Raw genomic sequence first — 16,799 nt, 5'->3', positions numbered from 1 at the left:
GTCTACATAAAACATCAATATATACAATAGAAGGAATTAACTTGGTTGTTTTTTACATACATAATTTTAAATGTTTTATATTTTAAGTAGTATTTAACAAGGTTAGTAGATTATTTATTGTAAAGTATTTATTCAATTTTTATATAACTTGTATTTATTTAATTCATACACAAATATGTACATTTTTATGACATCTCAATGAATTTAAAATGGGGAGCATACTGAATAATTAATTAGCTTGAAGGTTGATTTGTAGGGTTGTAATAATGCTAAGAAAATGATTGTTTTTTTTTTTGTTTTTAAACTTGCATAAAAGATTAATTGAGACTAATTGATTCATCTGATGAAGTCCATTCAGGACAAAAACGCTTGGATTGTGAAGGCGTTCATTTAATTTTATTTTGTGCTTGTGCGTAACTTATATTGAGTTCTAAATAAACTTGGAAGGTTTGTTTCAGCCTTCTTTGTCTCCGCTTCCAGTTTTGTCTTTGTGGAGTATTGTTAGCTTAGTACTGACCAGACTAATTTAAATACTAGTGATCACATTTAATTAATGTACCTGTCTTATGAGCTAAAGAACATACATTAAAAGGAACTAATGTGCTGGAAAGGTTTGATTTTATCTATAGCAATCTTTTCAATGTAGCTTTAGTGTTCTTTTCAGAAACTTCTTCATTTTGGAACTGACGACAGAAAATGAGAAGTGCTTGCAAATGCATTTGTCAATTTCCTGTGCCACTACAAAAGTGCAAAATTACACCATTAATGGCTCAATGTGACAGAATGGAAGACTCAGTGGTCTATGCAGACTTACATCTCCCAGAGTCTGTGGCAAAAACTGAAAACAGACCATCACCTTCTGGAAGAAAAGATGGTAGGAAAATTGTTTTACAACCGCTAAATGTTGCATATTTGAAAAAAAATGCATTATATGATGTATTGTACGGTTTTGTTTTGTTTGGTATTTATAAATAAGTAGTAACTAATATCAATACTGTTTTATTCAGTCATTGACTATGATTATTGCTGTCCTGTTTTTTTCCCCCACAATAAATATATTTGCTATTAATTCGCAAACTGATTGCTGAATAGTGTTTTAGAACTTTATAATGAAAGTGCACTTTCTCCTTCTGAATCAGTGTTTTCTGTACAAATGTAGGATAACGTATGTAAAGCTATAGGCAGTGGGAGGAGGGTCTCACTGGTTAAGATTTCTATTTCAGAGCTATAGAGAAGGGTGCTAAGTTATGATTACTGTGTGTACTTGGTTTTTCCTCCACCTGCATGTATTTTTCTGGGTACTTACTTGTCCTGTTCTCAGTCCAGAAAAGTGCTTGTTCATTGTTTATTCTAAACTATCTACAATATATTACATTTACTATTGCATCTGAGATCTGGGCTATGGCTGAAAAGTATCCATGTAGGTACGGTTCATAACATGACTTCTGTATGTCAAATGACTTGTAGCATTATCAGATAACTCTGCTTCTTATGCTGTCCTTTGGTACAGCCATTCAGCAGCAGTACAACCCCCCCAACACAAACATGTACACAAACATGCATGAACATATGCGCACACATGTACACAAACATGCATGCACCCATGTACACACGTGCATGCATATATGCACACACGTACACAAGCACGCGTGCGCCCATGCACATACATATGTCCATGCATACACGTGTGTACATGGGTGCATGCATGTTTGTGTACATGTGCATGTATATATGCACACAGAGCCAAATCATAGCCAAGTGGGGTCCTAGGCAATGTAATGAAGGCCTCCTGCCAACCATACTAGTGTCCCATTACTTGACCATCTCTCCCCGATTACACATAAAACTGTTGATGACTGTCAGTGTACATGCTATTTTCTTTACTTTTAAAATCAGATATTTAGATTTAATTTAAAACTTTGATTTCAGATTTTACAGAGAGAAACACCAATGATCATTTGCAAAACAAAACACCCTCACATTGAAAACATATTTAGTATAAACAGTAAATTCTCTCCTGTTGAAATTCTCTTCCCTTAAAATGCACATTTATTCTTACATTTATTGAGAATACATCTCAAATCCTGTTACAAGATATCTGCTGGATTCTTAGTCAAATAACTGCTAATTAGTGATTCACTATATGTGAAGGGTGCAGGAATTCAAGACAAATGTGCCCATTTGCTAAAGTCCTGGGACAGCCAACTGCGTGTAATCGTCCATTTTCAGGGGCAGTGTAGATGCACTGTCTAATGAAGTGACGTAGTTAGAATCACGCAGTAAACAAGAGAAGACTGTGGGCATCAAACCCTGCACCATGGGACATACTCATTAACATTTCATAGCCTTATTCATCTGCACCAATACTAGACAAACTGTTGTAGCCCAACAAGCTGTATTTCACATCCTTGTGCGCCTGCAAAAAAAAAAAATACATTCACAGTTAAAACATTAACATTAAGTAAGTAGACTTTATGTTGTTCACCATAACTACTACAGCATGCAGGAACCAGGTATGTATACACACAAACATACACACAAAGCATCATTTGTAACCATTTGTATGGCTATTTTTTTTTAACATTTGCTAACTGGGAAAGTCCAACTAGGACACCGCCTATTTTCAGCTGAGTCCCAGGGAGAAATGCTCCAGACACATGTCTTTGGAATGTGGAAGGAAATCGGAGTGCCTGGAGAAAACCCATGCCGATGCAGGAAGGACATGCAGACTCTGCACAGAAGGCACCCAGCTGAGAATTGAACCAAAGAACGTCGTGCTACGTACATCTGAAATATTTGCTTGAGATCAAATGAAGGAATAAATTCATAATGATTCAGAAATATATCTCATCTCACTAGGGTCAGAACCACACAGTGCAACTTACTGCAGCTTCCTTTTGCCCACTCACCTTCTTAGTTCAAAAATCAGACAGAAGTAGTAACTTTATTTATTTATTTATTTATTTATTTATGTATTTATTTATTTATAGTCATTTTTTAACCAGGTAATTCCAACTGAGTCAGGGGCCCATTTTCAGTGGCGATCCAAGGATAAAAGCTCCAGGTACAAGTAATCATATCACAAAAAGAGATGTATTTACAGTGGTAAGTATCAAATAGTTATACATCGAAAATAAGAACCACTGTTTTATACAGTTGTGTTCAAGTTGCAGAATGCTAGTACAGAACAGCAATATATTCTATATGCAAAAATATATACAGGTAACAGCAATAAAGAAGTTAAGAGGCCTTTATATGATGTATTTTTCCCTGGACAATAAGAACTATGAAATTCTAATACTGTAGTCCTCAATGAATTACCAGAAAAAAATGCTAGAGTGTGAAGGCATGAATCTGATATGAAATCAGAGCTGCTCTGCGTAATTATAGACAGTTAAAAGGCAGGCCACACTGATTCTCTTATAAAGGTAACACAGCAACAGGTTTGCATCCACATGCATTTTCTAAACAAGAGGAACTGTTACCGATAATAAATGTAATCCTCAGTAACCTATCTGAAAATAAAGAATTTACAAAAGGTCTGGAAGCTGGTGCAGAGGATTAAGTCTTCAAGTTCTTAAGGAGCTGCTTTCTTTAGTCAAGGGTACAGGGTTTATTTTACATTTGTTTTTTCTAGTTCCATTTGCCTACTGTGTAACTTTGAACAAGTCATATAGATTGTCACTGAAAAGTGGGCTGCTAAGACAAGGCAGGACATAGCATTTTCTGAAAATGTAATACCTTGCAAGAATAAAAATTATGAAGCTCTAAATGCATAGCATTGCATGAACACCCTTGTGAAAACACAGATTACTCCTGGCTTCCCACGGTAAATGGCAACACATGCAGTTCTAATAGTTGGAAACTTGATTTCCTCAGACTGTCTACAAAGTGTTCATGAAAAAAAATACTTCCCTTCTGCTTTCACTAATACAATGCTTGTTTGTAGTCACAAAAAGGAAGCCATTGAACAAAAGCAACAATCTGATTTTGTAAGTAAAAAAAAAAAAAAATAAATAAATAAAATTAGACACACGAGACTAAAACAATAAGATCTTTAGCATAGTTTCAAGAAAAACATTTTCCAGCTGTGCTACTTTTATGAATACAACCCTTTTTTCACTACTGGGACATAAATATACATACATACACATACCAGTGCTACAGTTCGTTCATCCTCAATGTCAAAGGTAATTATTTTTACTTGACTATAACTTTTGGGAAGGATTCCCAGAATACTAAGTGATTATGTAAATATGTGAGAGTGAACACATGTGAGAAGCAAATAATGCAAATTATACAATGACTCCTCATTAATATTCAAAAACGTGCACACTGATTGGTCAGCCCAACCAGCGTGCCCGTTGTCAATCCCACAATATACCAACGGGAAAAGGTCCGGTCACCCGTACTTCTTTCCATTGGTACATTGTTTAAATTTTATTTTTATTTCTTAAAAAATAAAAATAAAACCTTTAGCCCCGACTTTGGACATACCAGAGAGGCAGCTTGGGCAAAATACCAGGGAAGTCAGGTAGGTTATTTAAAATTAAACACGTACCTGATAATCAGGTAGGTTATTTAAAACAAAACACATACCTGATAATCAGGTAGGTTATTTAAAATTAAACACGTACCTGATAATCAGGTAGGTTATTTAAAATGAAACACATACCTGATAATCAGGTAGGTTATTTAAAATGAAACACATACCTGATAATCAGGTAGGTTATTTAAAATTAAACACACGTACCTGATAATCAGGTAGGTTATTTAAAATTAAACATGTACCTGATATCCCTTCTAGTTCTTCCATGCTGTCTCTCTCCTACCCCAAAACTTCCCTAAAGTTTTTTTTTAATTAAAAAAAAAAAAAAGAAAGAAAACAAAAATGGAGCAACTGAGACTTTCTTTTCTCCATTGCTTCTGTTTCAAAACATTAATGTACTAGGTATGCATGGGAACGCAAGTCCCATAAGCATGCGCAGTATATCAATACAAGGAAGCAGTATACCACCAGCCACAGAAGAACAGTAATGCGCCGTTATACAAAGACATTATTCAAAAAAAGTAATTTTTTTTCCCTTAAATAATGTCATTGTATAATAGCAATAACCGACTCTGTTGTTGTGGTATATTGAAATTTACCCATGGTTGGCTTTATTTAATCACTTGGGCTTCACCCTTGTGATTAAACCATGCCAGCTGTGGGTAAATCTTATACCACACCACGTCGTTGGTTATTGCTTAATGATGTGATACTTATAGAGATTGCGGAAAAGAATGTCAAAGAATGAGCTTTGAACAGGTTCTGGTAGGCTGAAATCTCAGTAGATTTACAACTGCTATTGGTCTGTCTCTCTCTCTCTCTCACACACACACACACACACACACACACACACACACACACACACACACACACACGGCACCTATTCGTACAATGACACTTACAAAAAAGAGGAAAATCATCACTCATATGTGAGCTAATTCAAACTGCAGCAATCTCTTAGTGCATGTAATGCTGAATGTCCCCGGTTATTCTCATTTGTACTGTAGAACTTGTTGAAAGGTTTGCAGCAATAAATAACAGTGACACCTTCTATTCAATACTGTGCATGCACTTGTAAGGGAAACCAATTGCTTAGTTCAATACTGAGTACTCAAATCTCATGTGCTAATTCCTGGAAGTCTATCATTTGCCCTGCTAGCAAGCTCCAGTCTCATTGACTCAAAGCTTCACTCAAAGAAACTGGAGCTCACATGTACAGCAGAAAATAAGAGCTGGACAGGAAAAAGAGATTGTGTGTGTGTGTGTGTGTGTGTGTGTGTGTGTGTGTGTGTGTGTGTGTGTGTGTGTGTATGTGTGTATTAAATTAATGTTAATTTTTTTTTTGTTAATTAATGCTGTCTGGCCAGGCCCCTTAGCCAGCACTTGGCCCTAGGCAGTTGCCTAGGTCATCATCTGCTGGATCCAACTCTTACTGTCCTTCAATCATCTGTTTGCTTTAGTAACCTACTCTGTTGGCAGCCTATGGCTAACTTTTTATTTGTGCAGTTATGACATGCAGACTTAGAAGCTGCCATTGGCTGTTTATATGACACTGCAGTGGCAGTGGCTCAACAGGTAGCACATCTGCCTTTTATGATGGTCAGAAAGATGTGGGTTTTAGTCCCACTCTGTGTGCCTGGATTAATTTTTTCATTTCTGACACCGCCGTGCAGCATAGAGTGTGGTGGTATGGCATTCAGAGGTATGCCATCTTGCAGGTGAGAAGTTAAACTGAGGTTCCAGCTACCTGAGATGGTGTTACCTTAGAGGAACATAAAGATCCCTTGGCACTTATCAAAAAGCATTAAAGAAGTTCCTCGTTGCCTTGGTGAAATTGTCCTTCATCAGTATGAATACTACCTTGGGCCTCCCCTGAAAAGAGGCAACTGGCCTAGCGGGACTAAGGCCTAGCGGGACTAACCCAGTCAACAAAAGATAAATAAAAATAAAAAATGAAATATGCATGTATGCATAGTACTGCCCCAGGGCAGACAAGGGCAGATTCTTCTTTAACCAGGTCTTCAAATGCAAAAAAGCAGTTCTAGCTGGATACCTAGAGCATTTTGGCAGTTTTATTACACCCCAAGTTATACTACTGCCCATCCCACTCAGACTGTCTAGCTAAATAAAATAGTCAAGAATTTTGTTAGGTTCAGCACACGCAGTAAAACCAGAGCCAGATTATGATCAAATGGGCCCTAGGCAGGGTAACGGATCAGGTATTCCAGTGTCCCATTACTTGGCTGTCTCTCGCCACTTACCATAAAAACTGCTCAGACGTGTCCATGCATAAACTATTTTCTTCTTTCCATCTATAACGATTACAGATATTTGAATTTACTTTATAGATTCATAGGTTAGTACTAGGTTAAGTGCCTTTGTGGGCCATTTTAAGCCTAGCTAATTACCCCATGTGAGAATCAAACCCTGCACCTTTGGTTTATAAGGCAAACACCTTAACCATTATGCCAACCTCTCACCTTAAATTAATGTATAGACCACAGTATTGGCATAGTAAATGCATCAAGAGTAGACTTTTAAGTTCCTAAAGATTAAGTTTAAATAAAAGTTTAAAACTTTTATTTCAGATTTTATAGCACAAACGCTGATAGACATTTGTTAAACAAAACAATATAGTGTCAGAAGGAAAACAGACTAAGCATTAACAGTAAATTTCTCTGCCACTGAAACTCACATTCATTGAAATTGCATTGAAACCCACATTAAAAGAAAATGCATATGGCCAGTGGCCGACAAAGTTTATCTTTGGGTTGTTTTCAAACCATGGGCCCTAACCACACATTTTAGGACAATGCATAAATACATGTATTATTTCATTCATCTGCCTAATTGTATTAAATTTTATTCCTTGTTTAATACAACAACACTTTAAATTTGTAGTTTTGAACATTTTTCCATTAAGCAGTGAAACAAAAACATTTGAAACAGTTATGACAAAACTATCAATTTCAGAACATTTCAACCATAAAAGACCACTCAAACTGCTGTCATTGTAATCACAAATATCAGTCAATATGCGCAATCTCTGAAGTAAAAGTCATCTGAAAAACGAAGGGGTTGCTGCTATCAAATAACTTTTTATTTCAGTGCTTCCTCTACAAATTCAAAACCTGGTGTCCTTGAAGAATAAATTACCTGTGTTACATTAAAAAAATGGTGCTCTGGTAATATGAAATAGGGAAAGGCTGGAAAACTGAAAAGAGGTTCATATTTACTAGGCATCTCATCCAAAGGAGGACACATTCAGGAGTGGAGCACTTTACCCTCCCCTTATGCTGCATTGATCTGCCTGGTATGGGAAGAGAACCCACAGCCTTCTGTACAAAAAACAAGTGCGACACCTGTTACAACTATGAAACTCTATCATTAGCATTGATAGACTGTAATCCTCAGCATTTCACAAAAACAAAACAAAAATAATAAAAGCAGATTTGGCAGTTGGTATTTAGGTTTAAAGTACTGGCCTCAAATAAGTAAGGGTATGACTGAGCAAAGTCACTAGACAGTTACTTTAAATGAAGTATTTCACATACACACGAGTGCAATGTTCCATTTGCTGTAAATCAAGAAACACAAAAATCCAGGCAAAGTGGCAAACCCAACTAGTCCAAGTGCAGTGACCTGGTAAAAACAGGATTAAATAAGGGAATGTCACTACAATGTAAATAGAATTTCATTAAAAAACATTGAAAATGTTTAAGAATGTTAAACTGAGAAAATGTATTAGATGGTTTAGGAAATATGTTTTTGGTTGTGGCATTGTCTTATTCAATTCAAGTTTTTAACATACTACTTTCCAGTGACACCCTTGGCTTGGAGATGTTTTTTAATCACATTCTCCTTTAATTGTATCATTCAGTTGTTATATTGAATTGCAATGCTTAACTAATTAAGCAATTTAGTGATTTAAAAATGACTATTTAATGTGGCCATTTGGTATTTTTAAAAATCAACTTGAGGAAGCTCAGCATTAAGCGGAGCAAAAGCGCTTGTTATATCGTTTTGTCCATTTGATGTGAATAAAGATCTTAACTTGGATTATCTTCGCTCTACCTTTATTTTTTAGCTACAAGGTCACTGCACTTGGACTAGTTGGGTTTGCCACTTTGCCTGGATTTTTGTGTTTCTTTGTTACGCTTTGGATTTTTTCATTGTGCTGTAAATCAAGGCTTACTCTGTATCTCTCCCCATTTGTCACCATCATCTACTTAACTTTCCTATGGTTTCTAAAGATAACATCATCCTAAGGTTTCTGGGCTTGCTGTGGGGAAGTTCTCCTGCAGGGTGCTGTTCAATTCCTAACAGTGAAGCTTGTTTTATTTATGTATTTATTTACAGAAGTTTTATTTATTTTTTTATTTTTTGTCATGAAGCCAGGCTCCCCCAGCAAACATGGGCCCTAGGTAGTTGCCTAGGCCACCTAATGCTGGATCTGGCTCTGGGCAAAATAAATCAGAAGTGCTGACTCTTAACCATCTCTGGCATGTACAAGCATTTTGTTTATTTTTTAATAAAATATATTTAAAGGCATCTTTGAACATTTAAGTTGTGACTGCTGGACAAAAGTTGTCTGAGCTGACCATGTGCACGATATGCCAGTGATCCTGATAACAGGATACCTGACTGAATCTACTTGCACATGTGGCTGAATGTGTAGCTGCTGTCAGTGCTACTGGTTTCACACACGTGGCTGAATGTGGAGCTGCTGTCAGTGCTACTGGTTTCACACACGTGGCTGAATGTGGAGCTGCTGTCAGTGCTGCTAGTTTCACACATGTGGTGAATGTGGAGCTGCTGTCAGTGCTACTGGTTTCACACACGTGGCTGAATGTGGAACTGCTGTCAGTGCTACTGGTTTCACACACGTGGCTGAATGTGAAGCTGCTGTCAGTGCTGCTGGTTTCACACACGTGGCTGAATATGGAGCTGCTGTCAGTGCTGCTAGTTTCACACACATGGCTGAATGTGGACCTGCTGTCAGTGCTACTGGTTTCACACACATGGCTGAATGTGGAGCTGCTGTCAGTGCTGCTAGTTTCACACACATGTCTGAATGTGGAGCTGCTGTCAGTGCTACTGGTTTCACACATGTGGCTGAATGTTAAGTTGCTGTCAGTGCTACTGGTTTCACACACGTGGCTGAATGTGGAGCTGCTGTCAGTGCTACTGGTTTCACACACGTGGCTGAATGTGGAGCTGCTGTCAGTTTTACTGGTTGCACACACGTGGCTGAATGTGGAGCTGCTGTCAGTGCTACTGGTTTAGAATGCACCATTAAACTACAGTCTGACTTTTTATCTCAAAGGAAGGATGACTGAATTCCATGGAAAAAAAGCTGAGGAGGACATACAGGTGGACAAGGTGTGTAGTAATATTACTGAACTGCTTCCAAACACAATTAAAATCTGAAAAAAATGTTTTAGCAATACCTCCTGTCTGTTCATGCACACATGGACACATGTGACATATCTGTAGGTTCTAGCCTTTGATTTTGCCTCATACTTTTGCCTTGTCCTTCTTAAAAAATGTTTGATTGCTAAATCAGTGAGGATTATAGTTAGTTAGTAATACCATACATTACAGTTACACCCTTCTTACTGCCCAGAAAAATTCATGTTGATACAATATCTGTTAATCAATGACCTTTTTAACTGTATTAGAGTTATAATCAAACACTGCCCACAGGAGCGGCCTTAGGTCAACTGGTGCTCTAGGCAAAAGGGCTCCATGGCGCCCCCACCCTACCACCCGGTGCCCCCATCCTGGTCTACCTACACTAGATAAATACTGGAAAAGTGCCCCTGCTAGAGCAGCGCCCTAGGCGGCCGCCTAGTTGGCCTATGCCTAAGGCTGGCTATGACTGCCCATGACACTGCTCCTTGGACTCCTATTGTGGTTTGACTTTTCTCCCATACCTCACAACTGTCCAGTAGTCTGTGATTTTGCCTCATACTTTTGCCCTGTCAGTCATAAAAAAAACAATAATTTTATGGTAAATTACTGAGGGTTATAGTCAGTCAGTAATACCAGACATTAAAGTTTTATTTTCCGTATTTCCTATTGTTCAGAAAATGCATGTTGATGTAGACCTTGTTGTTCTATCAATTTTTTTGACTTTGTCTAGAATTCTTGAACAAAGAATTTGTAAGATATGTTAATCACTGATTTTTGACCAAAAGAAGTTGAAACTTATGATGTGTATGTGTGTGTAAAATAAAAGATGAGAAAAATAAAATGAAGGATGAAGAAAGGAAAAGAGTAAAACAAACAAAGTGTGTTTGTGTGTACATGTACACACACACACACACACACACACACACACACACACACACACACACACACACACACACACACACACACACACACACACACACACACACACACACACACACACACACACACACGAGTATGTGTGTGCATTCATGTGATGTCTTTCTCTCTGTATATACGTATTATATATGTGTGTGTGTACATATGTGTGTGTGTGCATATATATATATATATATATGTGTGTGTGTGTGTGTGTGTGTGTATGTGTGTGTGTGTGTGTGTGTGTGTGTGTGTGTGTGTGTGTGTGTGTGTGTATATAATAGCTACCCTAGCCCAAAGGTTCCTAGAATTTATAAACTCAAATGCTATGGAACAACTTGTTACCACTCCCACAAGAGGGGAAAACATACTGGACCTGATCATCACCAACATGGGGACTCTATGCTCCAGACCAGAAGTGTATCCCTCATTGGTAAGATCAGACCATAAACTAATCTCACTGCATATTCACATCCCGACCCCACCCCCTGCCCAGAAAACCACAGTGAAAAACTTCTCTAGAGCAAATTTCACACTCCTCAAAACTGAGGTGGAATCCTTCAAAGCCCCCGGGCCTGTGGAAAATACGGCCCAGACCACAGAATCCTTTATAAACACCTTCTATGAACACCTTCAGGAATGCATGGATCATGCAATCCCAAATAAAACCAAGACCCAATCCTCCAAAGGCAGACGTCCTGTCTGGTGGACCCCAGCCATAAACAAACTATACAATAGAAGGAGGAAGCTACTACATGATACAGCAAAATCCCAAAAAGGGAAGGCATCTCTGATCAGTATTAGCAAAAAACTACGGGCACTCATAAAATCGTCTAAGGCCAGCTTCGAGAGAAAAATTGCACAGGACACTAAGGATAATCACAAGGCTTTCTTTAGTTATGTTAGGAACCTGGGTGGGAATTCCAAGATATGCACAGAATTAGTCCAAAATGACAAAAAATACACCGAACCCGCAGACATTGCCAACATCCTAGCTGACAGGTTCAGTGCAAACTTCTCCCCCCCTCCCCACCAAAAGGGCAAATATCTATCTCAGCAGAGTGCTGCCCCCCTGACATCTCAGATGCTCAGGTAAGAGCTGCCCTCTCCAAAGCAAAAACACAGCATCAATGGGACCAGACGGTGTCCCGGGCTGCATCCTACATGAACTCCAAGAAGAGCTAAACCCAAACATAAAACTACTGTTCAGTCTCAGCCTAACTACAGGATATTTACCCAATAGGTGGCGTACAGCAACAGTGGTCCTTCTCCACAAAGGTGGTGCCTCAACGGATCCTGGAAACTATCGCCCCATAAGCCTGACTAGCTTGGTCTGCAAAGCTATGGAAAAGATCATCATGGATCTCATAAATAAAGATATTGGGGACCTACAGACACTGAATCCTACCCAGTTCGGCTTTGCCAAGGGCAGATCCTGCCTTTTAAACCTGGTTGATTTCTTTGAAACAGTCACCAAGGCCATTGACGAGGGGAAGGTGGTCCACACAGCCTACCTGGACCTTGCAAAAGCCTTCGATACAATACCCCACTTGGGCATTATAGATAAGCTCACCAGCTTAAATATAAACCCCTATGTCACTAGATGGGTTGCAAACTGGCTCAAGGACAGAACCCACATGGTTAGAATTGCTGGAGCCATGTCAGACTCCAAACCAATTACAAGTGGCATCCCACAAGGCTCAGTCCTAGGGCCTCTCTTGTTCAGTATATATTTCTTGGAGGTACAGGCCAACACGGAAGGACTGTGGCTGACCAAGTTTGCAGATGACTGCAAACTGGGTGCCATAATCGACTCTCCAGCTGACACAAGCATCCTCCAAAAGGGCCTCATAGAAACAGACAACTGGTGCCAGAGCCATGGCCTCAAGCTAAACGCCAAAAAGTGTATAGTCATCCCCTTTGGCAAAAACAAAGTGCCCACAAATTACCACATAGGTGGTAATCCATTAAGTACAGAAGAAGTAATTAGGGACCTGGGGACCCAAGTTGATAGCAATCTCTCATTTGACAACCACGTGGCCAAAGTGGTTAGAAAAACATTTTATATAGCCCACCTAATCATGAAGGGATTCTCATCTAGATCAGGGGAGGTCATCGTGCCTCTTTACTCATCCCTCATCAGGCCCATAATTGAGTACAATGCCCCTTTTGGGATGTACCTTACCAGATACCTGCAGCAACTGGAAAGACCCCCAAAGTACCTCACCAAGAGGATCAAAGGGCTCAAACAGATGCCATATGCTGCCTGGTTAAAGAAACTCCAGCTCTATTCAGTGGCATACCGCCTGCTCAGAGGCGATCTGTGCCTGACGTATAAAGCCATGTCCAACCTGGAATTAATGGACATGCTGCACCTCAGAAAATCCAAATCCCATCGAGCTACACGCTCGAGAGATTTGAACCTCAGCACTGAAATAAATAGGACATGCTGGAGGGACAGATTCATAAGCCAGAGGCTCCCTTCACTCTGGAATAAAATCCAAGTCCAGGTTAGGCAGAGTTCATCATTGACTCTCTTCAAGAGGAATCTTGATGAGTGGATGGGAGATCATAGGTTTACCCCGGGTATCACTTCTGTGTCACTGTTAGACAAAGGCACAGTATACTAACCTCGAAAAAGGGCATAGCAAAATTAATTTAAAATGGGTGGCGTAAGCCAAACACACTCTGGCTAGGCTTATAAATGCCCTAGGGCAGATAGTCTAGTATGAACCTATGAACCTATATATATATATATATATATATATATATATATATATATATATATATATATATATATATATGTGTGTGTGTGTGTGTGTGTGTTATATATATATATATATATATATATATATATATATATATATATATATATATATATATATATATATATATCTGCGGTGGTGGTGCTGCGGTAGCGTTGTCGCCTCACAGTAAGACGCTGTCCGGTTTGACTCTCAGCTAGAGCGTCTTCTGCATGGAGACATGCGTGAATGGGCGTACCTTCATTGAAGGTTGTGCATCAGGGTTGGCAACTCGGTACGTAAAAATCAACTGCCAATCATTAGCGGACCGGAGTTCCGCTGTGGCGACCCCTAACCGGGAAAAGCCGAAAGACACAACAGTATATGTATATATATATATATATATATATATATATATATATATATATATATGTGTGTGTGTGTGTGTGTGTGTGTGTGTGTGTGTGTGTGTGTGTGTGTGTATGTGTGTGTGTGTGTCTGTGTGTGCGAATTTAAACAAGACTGTCCTTAACAAACTCTCAATTTGCTACAACCACATTGCCAGGTTTGTGACACATCATTGCATCAGTCTAAATCAGCTTGGGTGGCTTGAACTACCCAGCCTAATCCAGTATAACTAACTGATTATGGCCTATAAAATCCTCTATAATCCGGACAATACTGCATTTAAAAATATTATCACCCCCTATAACAATCCTAGACCGCTTCGATCTTCTAACAAACTACTAATTCAGACTAGCAAAATTAATAACACAGCCGGTGACTCTCTCTTTGCAAACTCTGTAAGTAGATCCTGGAACTCTCTTCCAGCTGATATTACCTTACTTTCCACCTTAGGTAAATTTAAAACTAAACTCCAACGACATTTGTCACTTAACTGGCTATGTCAAAGTATCAAGCCTGGCTAACTCTCTCTAGAATGTGTAAAAATCTGTTAACCAGTTTACTGTGTAATTTGATTTAATCCTTACTTGTGCTCAGGATTAACTGTAACCTGTGGAACTTGTTTAACTTGCTTACTTATGTAATCTCTGTAAATAGTCTGTAATATGTAATGCTGTATCTGCTTACCCTTGGAGCTTTTCTCCCTGGGCCTCTGCTGAAAATGGACATGCATCCAGTCGGACTATCCCAGCCAACAAATGTAAAATAAAATAAAAGAAAGGATAGCAATGACTACTGACGCATCTGAAGAAGCCAGTAAAAGCAAAACTGGCTTTGCAAGTAATTGCGTTGCGGCAGCCCTCCCGCCCGCAAACACGGGGAACAGTACCCGTGTAACCTCTTATAAGATTTCTAATTTTCTGTCTAACTCTGCAGCTCGCTTAAAAAACAACAAAAATGATTTAATTAGTACTGCCATCCGCCCTGGAAATTCAGATGACAGAGCAGATAGCAGCCTAAAAGTTTCTGAACATTGTAATGTGGTTACTAGGTCCAAGTGCTGCAACAGTAGCATAGCCAGAGCAGGGGACTAAGTACGCAGCAACTACTACTGGAAGTAAGTGTCAGCACCCAAACCTCCAGAACAGTAAGAGGACCCAGATTACCGAAACTGCAGTCCTCACACTTAACCCGGCCAAAGGAAACTTGACCAGAAATTCTACTAACTCTGAGTTAGCTGCATTTGATATGGCAGTTACTGAGAAACCATGTCCCATAAATAAAGCAAATCTCTCTAACAACGTGACAAATACTGTGAATGCATACCTCTTAAAAAAAAAAAAAAAAGCAAGTCTCTCAAATAATGTTTTCAATGCATGCGTTAAGCAATACCTTAAAAATGAAAATTGTATTGAAAAGTCAGTCTGTTCTGTGAATGCATGCCCAAAGTATTACCCTATAATTGATAGCTATAAAGAAAACTCAGTCATTAATGTTAAGGTCCCTTACAGTAGAAATAAAAATGTCGCAATTGATTATACCACTAAAACATTTCAAACGATGAACTCTGCGAATGCATGTCTCTTGATGAATTCAGGTAATCCAAACTGTATTGTAAATTTTGAAATTGCTTGTTATATTGAGAATGGTAGCAATAGTGAAAATGCGTGTAATAGTGAAAATGCGTGTAATAGTGAAAATGCGTGTAATAGTGAAAATGTGTGTAATAGTGAAAATACGTGTAATAGTGAAAATGCGTGTAATAGTGAAAATGTGTGTAATAGTGAAAATGTGTGTGATAGTGAAAATGCGTGTAATAGTGAAAATACGTATAATAGTGAAAATGTGTGTAGTACTGAGAATGCCACCAAAGCCCACGCAGCCATTAGACACAAAAGAGGAGTCACAACAGCCCCCAACCCTATCAACAGTGTAGCAAGGTGTCCAGCAGTCATTAACCTAGATACAACTGCTCTTACTAAGGTAATTGCTGAAAAAAGTGGCATTATCACCAAATGTATACCCATGACTACAGACACCAGGGCTGAATACGAACGAGCAGCCCCTACTGCCTTGAGCTCTAACAGAGTTAGAAATGATGCAGTTGATGCCAGCAGAATGGCCAGCCCAAATATACATGCGGACAATGCTGTCACTTGAACAGCAAGCACCGCAGCCAGACCATCCAGAGACTGTAATAAAAACAATGCGTCCAACTCAAGCGCTGGTGAAAACAAAACGCAAGCCCCAGTAATCAGCACCTCCCAGCTATCTACCTCCAAGGCTGACTGTAGGTCACTGCCTATGCACACGCCATGCAGATGGCTTTAAGAAAATTGAGGACGCAAGTATTCCTCGTCTCCCTGGAGATCACAAGTGGGACTCACCTTGCCCCAGAAGCCCCATTACCCAAACCAGCATGCCCACAAGGATACCCACTCATGGAATATCTTCCCCTACGAGCCCACTGTCTCCTACTGGATTAACCCCCAGCATCTCTAGCTCAGGAACACAGTCCACCAACTCCAGTATAGACAGTAATACCTGGCTTCCTACCCTTAGAAGAGGAAGCACATACAACCCAATACTAAACCAGCACATACAAGTGTTCTCCAAAGTATGTGAGAGTGAGATCAGAACCTTTCTCAACAAAAGACCCCAGCAATTTTTCAGCAGCTTCCCAAGGGCTGAAAAAGAAGCCCTGCACACTCTCAGCAAAAACCAGGAACTAAGAGTCCTAAAAGCTGGCAAAGGTGCAGGTATCATGCTTA

The 16,799-nt window shown here is 39.2% G+C and overlaps 1 protein-coding gene across 1 annotated transcript in view; it reads left to right on the top strand.

The window, feature by feature from the left end:
• The first annotated feature begins 741 nt into the window (after window positions 1–741).
• Window positions 742–16,799, top strand: part of LOC122808654 (CD209 antigen-like protein E) — a 485,527-nt gene continuing 469,469 nt past the window's right edge. The window contains exon 1 of the mRNA XM_044079627.1: window positions 742–874. Coding sequence (XP_043935562.1) covers window positions 766–874 — 109 coding nt within the window. The 5' untranslated portion in view covers window positions 742–765. The remainder of the gene's footprint in view (window positions 875–16,799) is intronic.

The sequence above is a fragment of the Protopterus annectens genome, chromosome 8.part0 (assembly GCF_019279795.1).
Source record: "Protopterus annectens isolate FY-2018-M chromosome 8.part0, PAN1.0, whole genome shotgun sequence".
In the NCBI taxonomy this organism is placed as follows: Eukaryota; Metazoa; Chordata; order Ceratodontiformes; family Protopteridae; genus Protopterus; species Protopterus annectens.
This window is presented reverse-complemented; position numbering and strand designations above follow the sequence as displayed.